Here is a 22,795-nt window from a genome sequence, read left to right as displayed (position 1 = left end):
TCCAAATCTGTACGGTCAGAATAAATATTCTCTGAGCGCCTTTGGTAATAACCTGCACTGGGAGCAATAAAAATACATTTCCCAAGATGTCATGCCACATTTACAGCAAATAATGTCAAAATCTAAGACATAACGAATATAAAACCATGATTTACAAGCTGAGCTTCACATCCTGCCTGAATATTTAATTTCAACTGGGCGAACAGGGCTCTCAGTGCTTGGTGATTTAATCTTATAAAGTTGAATGCTTTTTGGAGAAAAAAAAAACCCAAACTCCCACTTCATTCCAGTTTGCTCCATACTATCTTAATGAACAATTATTCTTTAAATGAATGGTTTGACCTGTGTATGCACTAAGCTGAAATGTTTCTGGAGGTAGCCTATTAAAATTATACTGGCTCAACCTGGTCAGTGTACAGAGCAATGTAAAATATATTTGGGGGGGCTGATTGGTTTAACCTGTGGTGCACAAATACACATTTCTAAAATTCAAATTTTCATGAAATTCCATACAAAATGATTTGGAAAAGCAAAATGTTTTAAATTAACAGGTGTTAAAGGCTTTAAGAGTAATTTGGACTTAATAATTATTTCTAGTTTTCAAGACAAGTTTGGTTTCTGTTCTTTTGCTTATTTATTCTCCATGTGGTCCATCAAACAATGTAAATCCGCCACAACACATACTGTGGGGCTACTGCTTACATTTTTGTCAAATTCGAATGATTCTTACTATGTTCAGTTGTACATAATGCTTAACATTGTGTCTTTGGTGTGGTCAGCACTTCCCATTGAAACTTCTATCGGTGTAATGGACAAATTTCAATCAAACATCTGACAGAATATGCCTCATTTGATCGCTACGTGCATTTTGAACTTTCAGTAACTCCCATTTCTTATTATTAAATGCCAAATTTGGGGGTCTTTACATCAGATTTATCCCTGTATTTCTATCATAAGTCTAGTATGTACATACATAGAGCCTTTTCAATAGATAGGTTTGCCTCAAAGATTTTTTACTGAAAGCAAGGCATTTATTTATTTAATAAAAAAATGAATCTACGGATATGTGGTGTTCAGCCAACAACAAGAATACTCACTCAGTGGGAAATTGTAATGCACTCATCTTTTATTGACATAATAGCCAGGCATTTCTATGGGCAGCATGTGAAGTGAACAGTCAGCAGCATGAAACAAAGGCATGCAAGCGGCACAAAGCCATTCAAGTAGACACACACAGGAGCACAGCAGGGTGGCTGTTCAGGTACAGGAAGCAATCTTTATAGTATTCCAAAGATGATGTCTGGCTGGAAGAGAAGAAATAATCAGTGGTCACTCCTAATTTTTCACATGGTAACGGGACGACTGCACATGCTAAAAAAATGCAGCAGTCAGTCACTCACACGCTGAAGGAAGTGCTGTCCCATGAAAGAGCGGGTATCTGGAGGTTGGCCCTCCTGTCCCCCTGCCTTGCAGCGTAGATAGCCGTAGAGGTTAGCTGCTTGAAGGGAAATACTGGCTACCACAAGTGCCTGGTGAAGACAGACAGAGTGATAGATACAGATGGATGCAGTGTTGTGTGATTTCAATTCAGAGCATGCACACAAGCCGCCATGTGTCTCACCAGCCATTTAAACTTCAGCGAGAAAAGGGAGGTGAAGAAGAAGAATGTCCAAATGAGAGGACAGATGATTAAACCCAGCCAAAATATCCTCGCCTCAGCCTCTGTCCCAATGTTATTGCCTCTGGAAGTCTGCATGCACACACACACACACACACACACACACACACACACACACACACACACACAATGCCCAAAAGAATGTTAAAAATGTTGTTTTTTTTTTTATTCTTGCGTAGATTCACTGAGTGTCAAATTGACACTCAATAACGACAGTGTCTCACTTTTTTGGCCTCAAACACCCAGAGGCTCTTTCCATCCTCGTCGATCTGATTCCACCAGCGCAGCCCAACCAACAGCCTGCCAGTTACATTCTGAAACAACACAGAAAGAAAGTGATTGAAGAGTACTGAAATGCACAGGAGGATAAATTAAGAGGGCACAACAACAGAAGGGGGTGAGATATACTGTAGGTAAGGAGAGGGGATCAGTAGCTGTTGACCTCTCACCTTGACAGACCAAAAGTCGAAAGAGAGCAGAGTGATGATGAGGACAAAACAGGACGCAAAGTTCTTGCTGATCCAGTCGCAGAGCAAATAGGAGACAATGGCAACCACCCGAAAGAACAGGTGGAAAAAGGTGGCAAGGGGATGTCTGAAATCAAAACAGATTATAAGTGAAAAGCTAAGCAGCATTCAATACACTACATCTTGACATAAAGGCCTATAAAAAGCAGGCTAACATGAGGTTAGAGCAGGCAGAAACAACCGCAAATCTACAGGCTACAGCACAGAAAGAGAGGATGAGAAATATTAATGTAAAAATATCAGCAATATGGATGAGAAAGCTCCACTTGTTTCTAATTAAGTTGAGATTTATTTGGAAAGTGTCATTTAAATTAAACTATTTATAAATGAAATCTCCCCACTGTCCGGTTTCTCTATTAATTCAAAATTCATAAAATGAAAATAGTCTGTACTAGACAAATGAGGTTAGGCCTGTATGGTCAATATTTCCTTCAGTGTACCTTATGACAGCGCTTCTCCGCGCCCTCTCCTGCTCATCATCAGCAAAGTCCAGCTCAACATCCTCCGTGTCATCCGCCATCGTCTGACGAGAAACAACAGAATACATCAGTTATTTAACCAGTCCAGCTAATACAATACAGAAACACAAACACAATGCACTTAGAGCCAGACAAAAAAATGACTCGTTTGTCGCATGACAGTCAGTAGCCCATATGTGTAAAGCAAAGCGAGGTACCATTTAGGTAAAGCCTAGCTGTATGGAGGGCTGGAATAAACCAGGTGTAGCAGTGAAATAAGACCGACACCGACAATGCTTCCCCCAGCCGCTACATTGACAACAGCCCGTCGTCACATGGCGGTCTAGTTTCAGTCAGCCTGTATGTCGATAATGGAACTACATTTCGCTGAGGAAAATAATACGGATAGATACATCCAAGGTATTCAAAAGAAGCGACCGCGGCAGGACTCGAACCTGCAATCTTCTGATCCGAAGTCAGACGCCTTATCCATTAGGCCACGCGGCCGTCGATGAGTGCAGGAGGCGATAAAGAGCTTTTTAATAGTAAATACAATACAGATTATAATTTTTTTATGTCAAGGTTTTTTGTTTTTTATTTTAATAATCTACGTCTAACAGTTCGGACCAACAGAACAGACAATATGTCCACTGTGAGATTCATCCAATTAGTTGGTTGTATTGTTAAAACAGGCGCAGTCATCCAGACCGCTTGAGGTCGCTCATATTTTTAGTTTGCCGTGGTCTTACAACCCCGTGGGTAAGCGTGCTAATGTTGAAGCAACTTTATACATCTTTTGGATGAATACATCGACGTTACACCTGGTTACACATAACAGGTTAGGTGCCTTTCTTTTGTTTTAGCGACAGTCAAGCTAACAAACAGACTAACCAGCTATTATTTTGTTTAACTGTTCACCAGTTGCTCACATGTAAGCCACTGTCTTTGAGGTGTTGGTAAACATACCCTGCTGGTTCATTTGGTTGAGTATACTTAACGTTAGCTTGAACGCGCTCTAGACAGGCAGGTAACTATTTTTCTACGTAATCAACTGTGCATCTTTACCTACGCTACAAAGTTCTACGTCATGTACGTCATACGTTAGGTTTAGGAGACCTTTTTTTCAAGGTTATCTGAGTGCAATATATCAAAAGTGTTCTTGACCCAGTGAATGTAAAGTAGGTATGGGTATGGATGAGTGTAATATTGAGGTATTAATGGTGACCAAGCAGGTTAAACTAAAGGCAGTTTTTATGTTTTTAGTTTTACTGAATAAGAAATAAGTTCAAAACAATCACATGGATGTAGGACAGGAAGATGTAAGCCACTTAACAACATTATAATAGCTTTATCATCTCATCTAATCATATCTCATCCTGTTAATGTCTTCCAGCTGTAGTGAGAAGTCCTTATGAGGTGATGCTGCATGTGTTCCGCTGTCATCTGCAGAGACCTCTCATTGCTACACAATGGAGATGTCTACGCTCCCTCTACTCCACCAAGCCTCACTCCAATCAGGGCGAGGACTCCACAGAGACCCGCCTGAACCCCCTGAACATCCAGATGCTGTCGAGAAATCTCCATGAGCAGATCTTTCGAGGGCTGGAGCCAGAGTATAGAGAGGAAGATGTGGAGCGCAGCGTTAGGCACTTGCAGAAGCATGAGTTATGGGGCAAGGAAACTTCACTGATGCCCGATGTGGAGCTGAAGCTTTCCAAAATGTACGGCAAAAATATAGATGAGCACTTCCGGGTTTTGGCAAAGACACAGAGCCTTCCATACCTTGAGGCTGCCTTCATGCTGCAGCAAGCAACGTTGCCACCCATGCCTCAGGAGTGGACATGGGAGGCTGGCTGGACACGTTATGGGCCAAATGGGGAGAGTCAGAAGGTTGATTTCCCAGATGAGACAGCACTGGTATTTGATGTGGAGGTGTGCACAACAGAGGGAAAGTGTCCTACACTGGCTGTCGCTATGTCTCCCACTAACTGGTGAGTAAAGAGAAGAGAACTGCTCTGACTGGCATTACGCTGTTTATTGGAATGATTTATTAGCTTAATGTGGTAACTTGTGGTGTTTATGCTACCAAAAATGCTAAAAACACACATGTTTTCAGACACGAAAATGGGATGTGGATGTTGATGCGCAACATTTAGATTTTAATTTTTTCCAACTGTTTATTTAATCACTCACTTCTTGCTAGGTACTCCTGGTGCAGTAAGCGTCTGATTGAAGAGCGGTACTCATGGTCAAACCAGCTGAACCTCACTGACCTCATCCCACTGGAGACACCAGTAAACTCTGCCCGCCCTCCAAAGGGTCAGTGGAAGAAGAGGCTCATAGTGGGTCATAATGTCAGTTTTGACCGATCATACATCAAGGAGCAATACTTGATAAAGGTCAGTATTCGGAGGGTGCTGTATTTCACCCCAGCCTCTCATTTAGGTATTTACTTGCTCCTTTCTAGTCCTCTTTCTTCTTGTGTTATTTAATGATCCTCATTGTATTAGTGACATGATTCAATTTCAGATTACAGATTTTACAGATATTTCACAAAAAGTTTTGTTTTTAAAGGGCTCTAAAGTACGCTTCATGGACACCATGAGCCTTCACATGGCCATCTCTGGGCTGACTGGGTTCCAGCGCACACTGTGGATGGCCAACAAGCTGGGCAAGAGGAGAGGCCTGCAGGAGGTCAAGGAACACATTAAGAGGGCTGGACACAAAAAGAATGGCCCAACGGTTTGTGTCTTTTCTCACCATACTTCTACCACATGCATTACAAGTGATAGTGCCGCAGATCTGCTTTTGTGTTATGTGAGATCAATTGCTTGTCTTTTGGCATTAGAGAACTTAATGTGACATGATGTATTCTTGTGATTAGATTGGCTCTTGGGACTGGGTGAATATTAGCAGCATCAACAACCTGGCTGATGTCCATGCTCTGTATGTGGGAGGGCCGCCACTGGAGAAAGAGGCCAGAGAGATCTTTATAAAGGGCAGCATGGTGGATGTCAGGAACAACTTCCAGGTCTGAGATTAATCATAAATCCCACGTCAGATTATCTGTAATCTTAATCAAAGTGTATTCATATCATTAGGTGTTCTGAATGACTTGCATTAATCTTGAGGTGGCCAGTAATTTTGCCTATGCTGACCCCTACAGGAGTTAATGCAATACTGCGCCCTGGATGTCCTGGCCACACATCAAGTGTTCACAGAACAACTACCACTCTTCATGGAGAGGTCTGCATATCCCCACCCACAAATATTTTCCTTGAACTCTTTCTTATTTATTGATTCACTAGCCTAGAACAATGACTTTGCTTTCATAACAATGGTGGAAAATAACATCATCTCCTCTATCTTTTACAAGATGCCCTCATCCAGTGACGTTTGCTGGAATGCTGGAGATGGGTGTGAGCTACCTTCCTGTCAATCAAAACTGGGGGCGTTACCTAGAGGATTCTCAGGACATTTACGAAGAGCTCCAGAGAGAACTAAAGAAGTCTCTGATGACTCTAGCGGACGATGCCTGCCAGCTCCTGCATGACGACAAGTGAGAAGACTTGTCAGCATGTTTCTGACTGCAGCTTGTTATGTCATTTTCCCCATAAATGCTTGATAAAGTTAAAAGAATTATAGATTTATTTATAATCTGTAGTTCTGTAACTCTAAGGGGTGGGTGCTTTAAGGTGTTGTGTATGAAAACAACCACTGAATGACATAATTTATGTATTTTACTTTAGATATAAAGACGACCCCTGGCTTTGGGATCTTGAGTGGGATGTGCAGGAGTTCAAGCAGAAGAAACTGGCAACCAGCAAGAAGAAACTCTCCAAACAAGCAGCTGAAACACAAGCTGCTACTCCTCTTCCAGAGTGGGAAGAAGGTATATACCCAGACCCTGGGCCACATTTATAAAACCAATATTTTATATGTCTTTTTTTAAGATAACTGTTGTGATATCAGACCCAGGTCCACCAAATGAAGAGGAGATGGCAGGCCCTCACCCCAGCAGGCTGGCTGTGGAGAAGTTGAAAGAAACAGTGAATCGACTCCCCAAGAGAAGGCAACATCTGCCTGGGCACCCAGGGTAAGCTCACCACCAGGCACCACAGAGACACCCAGTGTCATACCCATTTGACTCACATCATTCTGCCTCAATTATTGTCTTCCTGACCGTATCACCTCCGTAACTGTGTCATCAGGTGGTATCGTAAGCTGTGTGAGAAGATGTCTGAAGAGGACAGCTGGTCACCTGGAGCCAGCCTCATCAGTCTACAGATGAGAGTGACTCCTAAGCTGATGGGTCTGACGTGGGATGGATTCCCCCTGCATTACACAGAGAAACATGGGTGGGGCTACCTGGTTCCTGGGCGCAGGGATAACCTGACTTCTGAGGAGGAAAACGAAGGACCAGTGTGTCCACATAGGTATTTAATACACTGCTCTTACAAGACAAGTGTTATAGGATGCTGTCATGAAGCATAGCAGGATAATCATAACCTGGCTGGATATGTCTACTGATTGTTTAGCCTCAGTCAGATTTAGACTGCATTTGATTTGTATACATGTATTAAAGTTTTATGTCTTCCACAGTACTATTGAGAGTATCTACAAAGAGTATTGTGAGCAGAACAGCAAAGAGCAGCCTAAATACCAGGACTGCAACCCCTCAGATGACCTCATGTGGACAGACAGCACAGTGTGGGCAAAGGTACATCAGCATAATGTAATATGACTCAATTGTTGTCATGTTTACAAGAAGCTTTCATTTTGTCATTTTAATCCTTAGAACCCATTTGAAGCAATTAGCATCGAAGGGGTTCAGTCAAACGGGAAAACACAGACGTCAGGAGGATAAACATCCATAAATCAACAGTTTAATTTCAGATCTTGTCTCATAATCATCAAATTTAGACTGTTCTTTTTAAGACTCAATAGTAATCAAGGTGATTTCCTGTACATCTGTGGCTACAGTGCAAACAGAAACAGCTGCAAGCTAATGCAGCATGATGTGTCATGGTGCAGGTTCACCAAAATGTAATATTTGTTAACTGGACCTTGTTTCATTTGCTTTGCATTGGTGACACAGTTTTTTTTCAATCGGTGTTACATTAGGTTATAGATCACACCCACATGATCTTGAAGGACAGAATATTTATCATGACAGATGTTTTTCTTAACTTCATCCCAAGGTGGAGGAGTTAAGTTCCCTGGAGAGACCGATAGAGGAAAATGGAGTCATAATGAAAAATGGGGTGAGTGAATTGTTCTTTTGTAGATGGTTTATCACTTTTTTTTTTTTACCTTGATCATGGACAGTTTTACACTGTACTGTAAAATTTCTGCGTTTGTAGGTTTATATACTGAACAGCACTATCTGATCTAACATGAAGTGTATTGACATTTTTATTCTATATTTATTTTTCTCTTGTGATGTGTTGTTGTGATGTGTTGTATGACATACTGTATTCTGTATCAACAACAGTCCCAAGATCCACATTATGTCCCAGAGAAGAGTCACTGCCACTATCACCATGGAAACGGCCCCTACAACGATGTAGACATACCAGGGTGCTGGTTTTTCAAATTACCGCATAAGGTGAAGTAAAGTTTTGCTGTCACATTGTACCTACATCGCACTCCTTTCATTGTGTAACAGAACATGTTTGTGTTTCAGGACGGTAATCAGAACAATGTTGGCAGTCCATTTTCAAAAGACTTCCTGTCTAAGATGGAGGATGGTACTCTTCGGGCAGGGAGGGGCGGAACCAATGCTACACGTGCTCTGGAGATCAACAAAATGATGTCCTTCTGGAGGAATGCACATAAACGTATAAGGTACCCTTATTTCTCATCATAAAATTAGTCCTACTTATGGGTGATCACAATCAGCTTTGTTAACATAAAGATGTTCAATACATGACTTGTCCCCTCATAGCTCTCAGATGGTTCTCTGGCTGCGAAAGGGAGAGCTTCCTCACTTCGTCAGCAGGTTTGTTTGTATCAGTAGCTATCCTGTATTTAGTGACCAGCCATACAGTGAGGAAAATCATTTACTGTATACAACAATCTTTCTGTCTCCCAAAGACACAAAGATTTTGATCAAGAGGGTCAGTATGGTGCCATATTACCTCAAGTCATCACTGCAGGAACGGTAACACGAAGGGCTGTGGAGCCAACGTGGCTGACTGCCAGTAATGCACGAGTAAGCAGCAGAGGCAACAAAGACAAACACACAAAGTCTGAGATTCCTGATGCAACTGCCAAATATCAGACAGTAGAGGAACAATGTTTGTATTGGCTGTATTTTGTGTCCACAGAGGGACCGAGTAGGCAGTGAGCTGAAGGCGATGGTGCAGGTACCACCTGGGTACCACCTGGTGGGAGCAGATGTAGACTCTCAAGAGTTGTGGATTGCTGCTGTGCTTGGAGAGGCTCACTTTGCTGGCATGCACGGTGAGTTTTGTCCCTGTCAAATCTTATTTACCTAAAACTAAACATATTATTAGAAGTTGTAAAATGTAGTTATTTTAATCAGTCATAGTCTTAACAAATATGATGTTAACTGCACTCATCTCATGTCTCTGCTGTGTTTAGGTTGTACAGCGTTTGGCTGGATGACTCTTCAGGGAAAGAAGAGTCAGGGCACTGACCTGCACAGCCGCACTGCTGATGCTGTGGGCATCAGCCGGGAACATGCCAAGGTGTTTAACTATGGGCGCATCTATGGTGCAGGGCAGCCCTTTGCTGAGAGACTGCTGATGCAGTTCAACCATCGCCTCGGTCAGACAGAAGCTGCCAGTAAGGCCAGGCAGATGTACGCTTTAACAAAGGGTATTCGCAGGTACACTCTCTCTCTACTGCAGGTTTAGTTGTTTGTGCAAAGGTGACACAGTTTTGCCTTCATGCTGCATGTTTGTGTTTTGTTTTTTGCCAGATATCATCTGTCAGAGGATGGTGAGTGGCTGGTCAATGAACTGGATATAGACGTGGAGAGGGAGGAAGATGGAAGTGTGTCCCTGCAGGAGTTGCGCAGGATCAGTAGACTGGCCTCACAGAGGTGAGCAAGCAAGTAAAACCTAGAACAAACATCCACAACCACTTGTCAGGAGCCTTTCAGGGTCACATAAATATTCTCTTGCATCCTCCCAGATGCTCTGTTTCTTGATTTCTCTCTCTCTCTGTTCCTTATACCCCTAAGCTTTCGGCGGAGGAGGTGGGATATGGTTGGCAAACGTCTTTGGTCTGGAGGTACAGAGTCGGACATGTTCAATAAACTGGAAAGTATTGCCCATTCAGACCAGCCAGCCACTCCTGTCCTAGGCTGCAGGATTAGCAGAGCTCTGGAGCCCACGGCAGTAAAGGACGAGGTGAGACTATGTTGATGATGATATTCAACTAGCATGAGCAGTCCATATCAAACATGGCCTTGTGTGTCAAAAACATTTTGCAGAAGTATGTGGATATTTGATGTTAGGAGATGCAAATAGTCTTTTATGATTTTACTGTCTGTTGCCATGTGGCCACTTTCTGAATAAGAACTTTAAGAAATATGAAATAAATGAAAAGGCCTAACAACATGAGGTCAATTGTAACTGGAAAATCAAGGCTCTTTACCACAAAATAATCTCATGCTTTCAAAATGGATCTTATATGTTCATGTCACTGGATTTCTCTGTCAGTTTATCACCAGCAGAGTGAACTGGGTGGTCCAGAGCTCAGCAGTGGACTATCTACATCTGATGCTGGTGGCAATGAAGTGGCTCTTTGAAGAGTATGACATTGATGGTCGTTTCTGCATCAGCATCCATGATGAGGTGCGGTATCTCATCCGTAGCGAGGACCGTTACCGAGCAGCACTGGCACTTCAGATCACCAACCTACTGACAAGGTTTGTTTACAGCTTGGTATTTATTCCACTAGATAATGGACAAGTAACTTTAAAGCTTTTTGTAATCGTGTTCGTCTGTCTCCTGCAGGAGTATGTTCGCCCATGCGTTAGGAATATCGGACCTTCCACAGTCAGTAGCTTTCTTCAGTGCCGTTGACATTGACCAGTGTCTGAGGAAGGAGGTCACCATGGACTGCGTGACCCCTTCTAACCCCACAGGTCTGGAGCGAAGATACAACCTGTCACCTGGTGAGCCCTGCACAATCATTAGCCTTTATTTAACTGCAGGAAACCCTTACATTACATTATACCAATGTGCATTAAAAAAAACAGGAGGGAAACTCAGATGTAAAAACTAGTAAATTCCACCATCTCTTATCCAATAAAATAAGTTTTATGAGACACCAAAGATAAGTCAAAATCTGAAGTTTATCTCCATATCTCAGTCCAAAATCAAATATAACATATCAATTCAACAAAACAGTCACTATAAAAGAGACTGAATAAACTGAATAAGAAAGAAAATATGTTTTTAAAACAGCACTTCCTATGACAAAAGTAGGCTGAAAGTCTCTTCAGGATTTATTCATGTGATGGGAAACCATAGATCAACTTATTCTGTTAGTGTAGTACTGACTGGCAAGGTAGGGCCATCTCAAGTACTATGTTGTTACAGTTGTGCTAACCATAACATAAGTGAGTCCTAAAACAGCAGGCAGAGCCAGTTCTAATTATGAACTTGCAGAAAGTCAGATTACTTTCAGTTGCTCCTTGACAAATCATCACAGTGTAAAATAGAAATTACTGTTTTAATGTCAGCCATAAAGAACAGCTATAATTTACATTTACTGTGTTAGAAATATGTACCATGTACAGAATATACACAGTGTTCCTTGTGAACAAAGTAAACTACAGAGCACAAACAGACTGTTAAGTAATGTGTGCAAACTTTCCACAGGTGAGGCCTTGGACATCTACCAAATCATTGACGTCACTAAAGGCTCTCTGAGCAAAGCAAAATAGCACTTTGTGGGCCAAACTACTGTTACCCAGAACAACAGTGCAGATACACAGCGGCCAGGAGGCTCATCAACAGCTGGTCAAGTTGAAGATCAGTGAGGAATCTGGAGATGTGCGTAACAACAAGAGGAGCGAGTGTCGATTCATTGTTTTCTCTTCTTCTGTTTGGGTTCTTGTGTCTCCTCTGCGTCCTGTAACTCTGTGGTCTGAAAGGATTAGAAGAAGAAACAGACACTGAAAAAACCTACTGAAACAGAGATTATTCAAAATACTGACAGTGCATTCTAAAATGTTCTACAACTAAAACCAAATTAAGGATTAATCTTTAAGCTGCATGCACCTCAAGGGGGGAAACATTTCAACAGTTACCACAGTCTGGATATTGAAGATCAGCTTTATTGACTGATGTGAATGTGTGTAAGGTAAAGACAGTATCATCTGTCCTTTGGAAAGCTGCCAGGTTTAAGATGGTACTTACCTCCTGACTGTCGTCCTGCTCCTGCAGGGCTGCGTCCAGAGTAGCAGCGTTGATGCGGAAATCTCTTGAGGTGCTCAGCTTCATGTACTGCATCAGATTTACCTGGACAACATACACACAGATGTGTTAAAACTGCTGACACTGTACAAACATTGTTCTTGGGGCTTACGGCATTTTGCTCAGTGCGTGTTACATAAGTTTTATGTATTTTGAAAATCTGATTTTGTCAACTATCTTAACTCATCCAGCTCACACATACCTTTGATTTCTTTGAGAGTGTGATGAGGTATTTCTCATACTGTTCAATGCTGAAGATCAAGTTAGGAATGGCCTTTGTCTCACGCAGAAGCTTTGCCTGCCAAGAGAAAAAAAAAGAACAGATCTAGATAAACAAATGCAATCTCCTAACAGATTTGTTTCAAGCCAACAGTGTATCTATACATTTGTACATACATTTTTGATATAATAAAGATAAACAGAATATGTACATGTATTGTTGTTATAATCAATTACATGCATCAGCATTATTACATAATTATAGGAGACAAATGTCCTTACAGAGGCAGCAGTGTTCACTTCACCCCTTTTCTTTCTCTTCTTGTCATCTCCACCACCGAATTCTCCATTCTGGCAAAGAAAACTCATTATTTCAAAAACATCAACTCTCCCTCTTGGGGATGAATTACTTGTGTCAAGTCCACGACTAAAAACTTCAGAAAAGCAGTAAGCTGTAATTTAAAAATCAAACTGTGTCAGCCTGAAAGCTTTGGCAGGAAACCAAGCTGTACCTGTGCGAATGTGATGAAAGAGTAGCACTGCGGCGTTAGATGGGAGCCAGACAGTTTGACCTGCACAGACGACACAGGAAACACTAAATTAGCACGACATCAGAAATACTAGAAGATTCAGACCACAAAATTGAAATCCTCAGACTCACCAGCTTCTCAACGCGTGCAGGTAGTGCACAGTGCTGGCTGGAGCACACCTGGATGTACTAAAACAAGATGTGGAGAAAAGAAATTGTCACACTGGGCATATTCAAAAAAGAGATAGAAAGATCATTGAGTGGACAAATACGCACATATTTGACCAGGGTGGTGAGGATGGTGTATGTGCGACTCAGCTCTCTCAGCAGTGTAATGGTGCAGGTGCCAGGCAGCAGGGCTGTCTGGACCAGCTCATTTAAAGCTGTCAAAAGGGTCCCAAGCTGCAGTGTCACCGCTTTCTCCACTGGATCCTGCTGACCTGCAGTCTGTGTGGCCTCTTCTACACATTAGCAACAGAATATCATGAAATTTTTTGACAGATGCATCCAACTCGCACCACTAGTCCAAGTGAGCATCAAGTGTAAAAGGCTTCTCACCTGAGCCCGCTTTGTCAGAGGCCGTCTGGCTTTTCTTTCTGGCAATCAGCCAGTCCACTTCATCAAGCACCTTGTCAACCTGAGACAGGACCAGCAGCTGGGACAAAAGATTAAAATCATGATGAAGACGGTGAGCACTATGCAAAACAGATTCAAGGTTATCTGTTTAAAAGCAAGTCAGAAGCTTCAGGTGAAAGAACAAAACAAAACAAAAAAAAAAAACTGCACTCACTGTTGCTGTTGTTGCAGTCTTCATGTTGACAATGGCAAAGTGAGACTGATTTTCTACCTCCACATCCTGATAATGGAGAAAAAAAAAAAGGTTGAATAAAAATTTTATTCATTTTAAAAAGGTACATTCGTTGACAATTATTGTCAACAATTTACAAGAAGGCCATATTATCAAAAAAGGTTTGAGAACATTATAAAATATATCACTTTTTGCATGTTACAATGGGCATCAAACAGCCTGTATTGTACTTAAATAAAGTATTTTAAAATGCCTAAATTATATTATCTTTTATACAGAGAGACAACCAGATCTACAAACTAATTAACTGTGTGGTGGCCCCATTTTTCATAATTAAATCATTCTAGTTGGGGTATCGACTGATGCCTCCTACTGCCTTGCAATTGTTTTCATTGTGACTGTGTGTTACTTGATCAATATCTCCCAGTTGGCTGTGGATGTCTCGGCAGAGATCCAGCAACAGGCTCACAGGGCTCTTATAGAGAACATGCAGGCTGAAGAGAAGTGAGAGCAGCCCCTTGGAGAAAGCAGAATCCTCTAAGAGAGAGAGAGAGAGAGAAACAGGCCTCAGTAAACAATCCCACCAAACCTTAAATAAGTTTAATTCAAATGTCACTCACCAAAACTGGTCTCCTTGCAGATTTTCAGAGTCCATGTGATCATCTGAACAAACTGTTAGATGAAGACATGTGTTAGCAGAAGTACCACTCACTTTGTCCTATGAAGTGCACGTGAGAGTGCACCTACCTGTTGGGAGGAGGGCTTTAGCTGGCGTGAGAGTACGCTCAAAATGCTGACCAACAGCTGAGCCTCTTTGCTGTTAAATTCCTCCTCTCCTCTACTTATCTGAGTGAACAGCGCCCTCTGTTGACAAATGCAAAGAAAACTGGATTATTAGTTTAGACACTCAGATGGGATAAAAATAACTACACATGCAGCTGTGTACACATCTCATCACACCTGAAACTGTCTGATGTAAAAGAAGTTGATCTCTGTGACGTTGCCGTCGTCTGGCTCGGCATCGTCCTCGGAGATTTCTGGAGAAAGCATAAAATGTCAGGCAATTCCTGCAGACTGTTGAGGTGAGAACATTTAATTCACTGTTTTTATAGTTTGAAAGCTACACATGTCTAACCCATGGTAGAGAGGAGCTGGGCCATCTTGTCTGGGTAACGCTGCTGGCAGGTTGTGAAGATCCTGAGCAGACCTTCCAGACAGAGCAAGGACAGACTGCACCGCTTCTCCTTCTTCCCTCCGTCCTCCACCACGCTGGGGATGTTGGTGTAGCGCCACATCAGCACACTGGGAAGACCATTAGACAAAGGACCTCTCATTGGTCGAACAATGTCACAAAGAACAAAGCCATGAACACAGTCTAACTAAATGCTGTTATTCAAGCCACGGATTCCTACCTTGTCATGTCACAGAGGAAGCTGAAAGTCTTGTCTGCGTTCTGTCCATCTGGGCCGTCTGTGTGTCCAGTTTCCTCCAGCTGCTGGATCTTCTGCACAGCCACATTTACTGAATAACGCACAAATTCTCCATTTGAGCGCAGCACTGAAAGAGCCTCCTCTCTGCTCTGAGTGCTGTCTCTGAAAAAGACAAAAAAAAAAAAAACAGTATTTGTCACATTTGTCTGTGGCAAACAATCCAGCATTGCTTAATTCATGTTTTAGTTCTGCAAATACTAGACCACTGCTATGGCTGCAATGATTCTGGTTTCATTGCTAAGTCACTGCTGCAATCATACAACAATACTTTACTTGTCCCTGTCATTTTAATAAATGCTACACAAAAAAGCTAAAAAAAAAATTTAAAAAAAACATGGGAAAGAAAAAACTGAAATGAGTGATTTCTGAGATGAATACAATATGTATACAATTAATTTTCAGATGCATGTATAGTGATTTGATTTCATAAATGTAATCTTTATAATTGATAGAACCAGTTAAGAGTTAACAGCAATCCTTGCCTCCAGAGATCATTTACCTGAAGAGCACAGTGAGGAGAGTTGATACGAAGCCCACAGAGAGTAAACTGCGAGGGGTCTTGTTCGAGGGCACTCGACCCTTTCCAGATTTCTCCTTCAGGATCTCAGACAGCTTGTGGTAGCGATTGAACAACTCAATGAGCTCCTCAAAGTGGCTTTTACTGGAAATATATAAATGGCAAATTCACCATGTAAGAACATAAGAGCAGCATAAGAACATTTGTGCTGCACAATACCCACAGCACACAAAGTGAGGAGGTTGTTACCTGTAATTGGCTTTAATATAGTTGTACTCCATAAGGACCTCATACACTCCCATCACCAGCACAGCATAGATATTATTCTTCACCCCAACACTGGATCCCATGGAGAACTCTGCTGACTTGTCCTGATCAACACACAGACAGTATATGTCTAAAGATGATGCTTTCACTGGCGTAACATTAATAACCAGAGTAGAGTAGCACAACAATGAGGAATACTGACAGCTGATTATTGCTGTTATACAAGTCTACAAGAAAATGTTCCACCACTTTATTTGTATTAATAAATGCTTATTTGCTTCATCTCTTTCAGAATTTCATATTTTCCTTGTGCACCACACAGTACTTAGTTGAAAATATTTACTGAATTTTGATATTTTTTTAGTTAGAGTGGATGGGATAAAGACATAACGCAGCTTTCCACTTTGAAGGCCATACACTGTAGTTCAGTGTATGTCATTTAATCCAGTGTCATGAATGCATACCAGTTCAAAGTCCTCAAGTTCACTCTTGATCATGCGTCTTGTCATGCTCTCTAGGATTGTCTGGAGTTCAGACTGGTATCCCTCCTCCTCCTCCTCATCGTCATCGCTGTCACCAGCGTTGAGGTTTGCTGATCGGTGCACGTTTTGAAGCCACAGCAGGCAGTGGACAGTACAGCTCACCAGATGGCCCTGAGATGGAACAAATACTATTTATAGAAGACATTAACACAATGAAACTAGCATGCTGAAGCAGGCGCACACAATCACAAAAATTCTACATTATAGACAGAGTACCAGTGGCTCCTGGAGGTAGACTTGCTCTCCATGAGCAGTGATGCATGGTTCCAGTTTGACGGGGGGCAGGAGGTCTTGTTCAGGTTCGTAGTATCTCCTTAGCTAAGGATACAAAGACATAACATACGGCTCTCCATGCATGTATAAAAATATGACAAGCAGGTTAATATACATAACACAATATGCACTCACTACGCACACATACCTGTGAGAAAAGGGTCTGCATGATGGAGCTTGCAAGTTGGGAGTTACGACGGAGAACATCATAGAAACCCTGAAACAGGCAATAGTTTGCTTTCTCAGTATGAAATGCATTCATCAGCACTCCACATGATATAAAAGAAGTGTGGCTGCACAGATTAATCTCCAAAGATTATCATACTACAAATGTTGAGGGGTTTCCTTTAGAATTTTGGCTGTAGTTAAAAAATATGCACACAAGATGCTAAAGATGGAGGACAACACACTGTTCCTATGGTTATCAAGACCATCAGTCATAACTGCAATCCCAACTTGTAACAAAATTCAAATCAACTAATAAACATGGCATGGAAAAGCGACATCTAACCTCATAGAGCATAAGGCGAACATCAGCCTGCTGGCCCAGGCAGCGACGCAGGCTGCTGAGGATCTCCAGACAGAACGCTTCATTGGCAGCAGAGTTGTAACGAGAATGAACGTCTACTTGGACCTATTCAGGGGTTCAGGCAGACAGTTACTATAACACAAATGTTTATAGCTGCCCGTCTTGCGTGTGCATCTATTGAAAGAGCACATATACCTGGCTGGAGGAGACTGCCTGGCTACACTGGCTTGAGGCCAAGCTGCCCAACACTTTGAAGTTCTTCAGCAGCAACAAGAAGCCAGTCACTGCAGATTTCCTTCCATCCAGTTGGCTAGCAAAGGGTCATTTAGGGGGGAGAACAGTGTCAACAATTAACTTTATTTGAGCTGTTAAACTGCCTTTTTTAAATACTATAATATGTTAAGGCCTCAAAATGCATTAACCAAACCATAATGCATAAACATCATCTGATTGTATTACATAGCAACATATGCACATCTGTGAACTGGCCAGAAATGTGTAAAAAGGAGTGCTGAAACAATGTATGTACCTGGAAAACATGGCCTTGCGGAGAACTAGAATCAAGGCATCTTTCAAGGACATGCTGACCTTGAGCAGAGGCTGGAGATTAAACAGACAAGAAGGATTAAACAAAAGACAGTCATTTCTACATGTGTTTTTTTGTGTGTGTCTGTTTAAGTACCTGCACAGCTTTTAGTAGGCCCTGAACAGTTGCCAAGGGCAGGTATGACAGGTGGTCAAATGTCTCTGTCACCTTTGAGGACGACTCCAGGAGGATCATGGGAGCAGAGACCACAATGTCAGAGAAAAGGTCTGATGATACAAAAAGAAAAAAAGAAAATCTAGTCTCTAGTTTCACTGATTGGTCACTGTTGCACATTTGAATGTTGGGATCGATGCCTGAAAGATGTGCTACCTAAGTAATGACTGACAGGTGAGGCTGTCTTTGTGACCAGTCGATTCAGAACTTGCTCCAATATCTCGCCTCGGATGGGCTCGTGCATCTTATTATGGAAGAAAATACAATAAACACACATAGTCAATGTCAGATTCATATTTTAGATTACGACACTTCTACAAATGAAAAACCAAGAGTTACCTTGAAGCCCTGCAAGAGCACCCGACTTCCAAGCTTACATGCCAGCTGAGTGGGGGTCCTGGCTACAGTAGTGGACCCTTCTGTGGTCTTGCCAAATGGTCCAGGTTTGGGTCCAAATGTGTCCATGAGGAAGAAGCCCAGCTGCACCAGCCCCTGAGTCACATGGTCCCAACCAAACACACTGCACAGTGTAGAATTCATGTGAGTTAGATTAACAACAAATGTTGTATTTATTTAAGGGGTGGATCCATCCACCTTGTATCATCCACCTAATAGTGTCTCATTTCAAAATGGTCCATATTGTTTTCTTTTTAAACTTCCAACACACATAATCACGATTTAAAAGACCTTTTCGTATGCCATTGTCTCTGTGGATAAATACTGGTAACATATAGCATATATCACATCAGCACATGGTCTGTAATGGAGCAACAACAATTCTGATGCTCTTACCTGTTCTTCACTGTGTCTAGTATCATCTGAGCGACGCTACAGTGCCCAGGCAGGAGGTCCTGCAGGAACTTTGACCCCTGCTGCAGCTGCTCGTCCTTGAAGCTCTTGATGATTGCTCCCTTCAAAACCTCGAAAACCTACAAAAACCAGTGGAGGAGAGAGAAAATGAGTGAGCAGAACAGACAAATTCAAATATGACTCACGCGAGAATAGATTTACAACCTGCTCCTCGTAACGCTGGATACGTGCCACCGAGAGCAACAGGGCAACGCTGAAAGGGCATAGGTCCCCATAAGATGTCTAAAAAAAAAAAAAAAAAAAAAATGCAAATCAAGATTTATTGTAAACTCTGCAGTACACATTTAATCAAACTTTCTAAAACAATGTCAATAACAGACAGTTTAAACAAAGGCAACCTTAAAGCTTTTAAGGAATTCTCTCCCGAGTTCATGGTCGAGTCTTATAGCAAAGACTATGTGGAGGATAGCAGTGCCCTCCACATGCCTTAGCTGGTCCTGTGGAATGGACTGAACCTCTAGATCCAGGCTCCTGAGAAAGAGGCAGAAAAAACATCATCAGTAAATGGATAGTAGGCAGTGATAATTAGAAGGAATATACGCCACTTGCAATGTTTGAGTCACTTACTCTCCATGTTTCTGCTCCTCTTCCTGGCGAAGGTCTTGCTCCTTAAAATAACTGATGATTCCGTCCAAGACCTGTTTCTTACAACCCTAACAGACACAATAGGGGCACTTAGATACTGACGAAGAAAGAGAAAGACGGAATCACTTGTTGCTGCAAATCACACACACAAACACACCTTTGCTGATAACAACAGCAGCTGGTAAACTAGAGGCGGGATCTCTTGCAGATCTAGTTTGCTGAACATCCGCAGTACTTTCTCCACCAGGAACTGCAGCTCCTCTGGTGACAGGGGCACGTCCCTAAAACGATGCAGACACAAAAACCCTTAGAATCTTGACTGTGATAACATAGTGAAAGCAATAAAGAAGGAAACGACAAAGCTACAGCATAAACTGTTATTATATGCAGGAAGCAGAACAGTGATGTCAAAGGTGTTACCTGAACATGGTCGTCAGGTGGATAACACATTGTGGGTCCCATCTGAATAAAAAAAGATAAATACAAACATACTTTGATTTTCTATTCATCAAACCTTTAACGATCAATATCAAATGGTTCTGACTTTAATATTTCATCTCAGTGAAAGGAGTGGAAGTGCTGTTGTTGCAAAATATGCTTGTGAAAAGTGTTTAGAATACAAAGCAGCATGACGCAGTTGAAAAATAATCACTTCAGAGTGCCACCACCCTTTCCCTGCACAAAAGAAAAAAAAAAATCAGAGATATTGTGTCCTCACCTGCTTGCACAGAGGCTGTTGATTAGCTGTTTCTTGTATTCCTCACCACTGAGTTCACCTAAGATATAATATAACAAAATAAGATATATTTGATATAAAATAACAAAGTTACCAAGGTTAGTAATTTGCACTTACCTTTGCCATATGACAAGGCTTCACAGGCTGCCAGAGCAGTAAGCACAGTAGGAAATAGCTCCAAGGATTTCCCACTGCCCATTTTTCCCACCTTAATGGCGTCAACAAAAAGAGATGCCAGTTGTGCAAGAGAGGCTCCAGACAATGTGTGAGTCTGTAGAACATTCAAGAGGAAAAATGGGAATCAGTCAGAAATGATTTTAGTTGTGTCTGTAGCAAACAGGACATATGAACAAAGGAAATGGACATGAGGACACAATATCTAAACACACGTCTACTATTCGAAAAATGCAAAAAAACAGCAACTCAGTACAGGATGCTGCAAAAAAAAAAAAAAAGTAAAAGAAACTGACACTAGATCAGAAATCTGGTAGCCGCAAGGAATTTGTGTGTGTCCCCAAACAAAAAATTCTGCAATCTAAATCTCACATCTGAAGACATTTTAGCATTATCATGATGACATATTGTATTAACCCATGTCTCACATTAGTGCAGAGAGCTCAAAAGAGTCAAGTTGTTATTTAATTTCTCATTCAAAGACCGATACATTTGGAGCCCAGTGCCACCATCCTACAAGATACTACTTCCCCTGTGACAATCGGGGGGTCCAGGTGCTGTGGGCAGTACTTCCAAAACAGAATAGGCATACATCACCCTATAGATCCCAGTAGCTATATAAGAACAGGTGCGGCTGTGTTCTTTTATTGGTCTTTTTATTTGTTAGTGCTGTGATAGAAGGACTTTAAAAAAAATGAGATAAAGAAAGGACTTTTATTATGGATCTGAATTTGTTCATATTTTTTATTGAATTCATTCAAATGAACTAAATGCTTTGACTGAAATATATTGTTATTGTGTTATATAAAAATAAACCTTACTGTGTTGAGAAATGAAAAATAATTAGGCACATTGTTGAGATTCCCCTAAAATTTAATTTTGAGATTTTCAAGGGATCCAAGCTGTCAATTAAGGGGTCCAAGACCCCCGAGACCCCCAGTATGTCTTTAGCTGTCCTTTGACTGAACACCCATCATTATTAAAAGAAAACACTTTGAGTATGTTCTTGTATAAACATCTAGAAGAGCATCATAATCAGACATGTTTACCTCAAGCATCAACAGTCCAATGATATCAGCTGCCACCTCAGTCTGGAGGTCACCAGACTCACACAGGGGGATGCAGTGTTGATAAAGCAGGAGTCTGCGGTTTGACCCCTCAGAGGAACTGGGTGGAGAGCCTAAAACAAAAGAGCACAACATGTATAATAAGGGAGCTGTTAATGCACAGGCTGTCCTATGTGATATTAAAACTAATGCAGTTCATATTGGCTGTATTATTTCTGACTGGAGATATGACAATGTTAAGTCGAACAGCTGATGTTTAACACCACTAATATACCAACACTGTATTCTTACCTTTAAATATGCCTTTAATCATGGTACCGATCTTCTTACCCTTTAGTGCGCTATTGGTAATGACAGTGATTAGCTAGAAATGAGATAATAGAGAGGGAAGAATTTTATAAGCTCTCAGACAAGATCCATAAGATAAGTGAGGTAAGTTAACGTTAAATTCACAAATAAGCTGACCTACCTGGTCATCTGTAAGGGAGGACAGGTATTTTTGAAGTTCGGCAGTTCTGTCTCCATCTGACAGTGAGACGATTTTATCCATTTCAGCCTTCATGATAAACCTACAAATATAGTTTACAGACACAGCTTGATGGTAAATTACTGTTAATCTTCAATTAGCTACGTAACAGACAGCAAGAAATCCCCGTTTATTGTCCGCAAGCTTGATAGCCGTTACTGTAGCTAAATGTTACATTTGACGCACGAATAAAGGCTTTACATCTGTTTGTCGGTCGTCTAGCTAACCTAAATGTTACACATATAACTTAATTTAACGCTAATTCAGTGAAGTAGTCCTTGAGAAGGAAAGTCAAGCCTCTGGTATCTTTGGGAACGCTTTCATAATATTTAGCAAATTTCCCGCCAGTGAATACTTCCTGTTGCTCGTCATGGTTGCCATGTTCGAGTTACAACATCCCACAATCACAGCATCTAATAACTCACCTTCACAGTTAAAAAGTCTAATACATATTCAATACAGTTCTTCAGTAGAATACCAGAAATAATATGACATATCTTTGATACTACGCGAAATTACTCATTAACATATATCCGTGTTATTGCCAATCAAAAGACAACGTTTTGCAGAAAAACGTAATTTCAACAGACATGTCAACCTCGTTGCTGCGTGGTTATGGGTCGTGTCTAGATGAAAATCCCAGATTTGCGAAACTGTCGCACATGATGAATTGTAAACACCACGACAATTGTTTTTTGATTTTTTAAAAAAGCTGTCCCGACTCGCGATTGGAAGCGGGGAGCAAGTTAGGATCTAACCTGCCACCCAACCCAATCTCGCGAGAG

At 41.5% G+C, this 22,795-nt stretch overlaps 3 protein-coding genes and 1 non-coding gene across 15 annotated transcripts; 1 reads left to right on the top strand and 3 right to left on the bottom strand.

The window, feature by feature from the left end:
- Positions 1-1,104: 1,104 nt before the first annotated feature.
- Positions 1,105-3,714, bottom strand: LOC121896627 (Golgi apparatus membrane protein TVP23 homolog A-like). Of its 4 annotated transcripts, none has more exons than XM_042410505.1 (7): positions 3,630-3,714; positions 2,646-2,728; positions 2,128-2,272; positions 1,903-1,992; positions 1,622-1,750; positions 1,401-1,529; positions 1,105-1,304 (listed from the first exon to the last, which is right to left on the bottom strand). In XM_042410505.1, the coding sequence occupies exons 2-7, from the start codon at positions 2,723-2,725 to the stop codon at positions 1,278-1,280; spliced, it is 600 nt and encodes a 199-aa protein (XP_042266439.1). In that variant the 5' UTR covers positions 2,726-2,728; positions 3,630-3,714; the 3' UTR covers positions 1,105-1,277. The 4 variants fall into 4 exon arrangements, with proteins under 4 accessions (XP_042266439.1, XP_042266440.1, XP_042266438.1 ...); XM_042410506.1 differs by lacking the exon at positions 3,630-3,714 and adding an exon at positions 3,119-3,219; XM_042410504.1 differs by lacking the exon at positions 3,630-3,714 and adding an exon at positions 2,882-2,973.
- polg (polymerase (DNA directed), gamma) lies at positions 2,995-11,605 on the top strand. 4 transcript variants are annotated; one of them, XM_042410495.1, is made up of 23 exons: positions 2,995-3,083; positions 4,057-4,654; positions 4,867-5,062; positions 5,238-5,405; positions 5,548-5,694; positions 5,830-5,909; positions 6,040-6,222; positions 6,413-6,555; positions 6,636-6,759; positions 6,875-7,099; positions 7,266-7,383; positions 7,865-7,927; positions 8,158-8,271; positions 8,350-8,510; positions 8,611-8,664; positions 8,760-8,877; positions 8,993-9,128; positions 9,270-9,516; positions 9,610-9,732; positions 9,874-10,042; positions 10,355-10,563; positions 10,652-10,812; positions 11,522-11,605. In XM_042410495.1, the coding sequence occupies exons 1-23, from the start codon at positions 3,026-3,028 to the stop codon at positions 11,584-11,586; spliced, it is 3,660 nt and encodes a 1,219-aa protein (XP_042266429.1). In that variant the 5' UTR covers positions 2,995-3,025; the 3' UTR covers positions 11,587-11,605. The 4 variants fall into 4 exon arrangements, with proteins under 4 accessions (XP_042266429.1, XP_042266432.1, XP_042266430.1 ...); XM_042410498.1 differs by lacking the exon at positions 2,995-3,083 and adding an exon at positions 3,375-3,422; XM_042410496.1 differs by lacking the exon at positions 2,995-3,083 and adding an exon at positions 3,413-3,501.
- Positions 3,098-3,170, bottom strand: trnar-ucg. The gene has a single exon. It is a non-coding gene; the product is annotated as a tRNA-Arg (tRNA).
- fanci (FA complementation group I) lies at positions 10,974-22,732 on the bottom strand. 6 transcript variants are annotated; one of them, XM_042410494.1, is made up of 38 exons: positions 22,601-22,732; positions 21,954-22,053; positions 21,776-21,848; positions 21,467-21,597; positions 20,361-20,514; positions 20,226-20,283; positions 19,928-19,969; positions 19,665-19,788; positions 19,490-19,575; positions 19,261-19,393; positions 19,067-19,144; positions 18,845-18,981; positions 18,392-18,572; positions 18,209-18,296; positions 17,975-18,105; positions 17,822-17,892; positions 17,488-17,602; positions 17,275-17,397; positions 16,912-16,980; positions 16,707-16,808; positions 16,413-16,601; positions 15,931-16,052; positions 15,664-15,825; positions 15,087-15,266; positions 14,810-14,976; positions 14,635-14,711; positions 14,422-14,538; positions 14,295-14,346; positions 14,084-14,211; positions 13,657-13,722; positions 13,425-13,521; positions 13,143-13,327; positions 12,999-13,055; positions 12,850-12,909; positions 12,620-12,688; positions 12,321-12,416; positions 12,062-12,163; positions 10,974-11,789 (listed from the first exon to the last, which is right to left on the bottom strand). In XM_042410494.1, coding segments are annotated over exons 1-38 (3,987 nt in total). In that variant the 5' UTR covers positions 22,603-22,732; the 3' UTR covers positions 10,974-11,726. The 6 variants fall into 6 exon arrangements, with proteins under 6 accessions (XP_042266428.1, XP_042266423.1, XP_042266425.1 ...); XM_042410489.1 differs by having other exon boundaries at positions 10,974-12,163; XM_042410491.1 differs by having other exon boundaries at positions 10,974-12,163; positions 22,609-22,704.
- Between the last annotated feature and the right edge of the window lie 63 nt (positions 22,733-22,795).

The sequence above is a fragment of the Thunnus maccoyii genome, chromosome 5 (genome assembly GCF_910596095.1).
Source record: "Thunnus maccoyii chromosome 5, fThuMac1.1, whole genome shotgun sequence".
NCBI classification, from domain to species: Eukaryota; Metazoa; Chordata; class Actinopteri; order Scombriformes; family Scombridae; genus Thunnus; species Thunnus maccoyii.
Note: the sequence above shows the minus strand (reverse complement) of the source record. Positions and strands in the feature narration are given on the sequence as shown.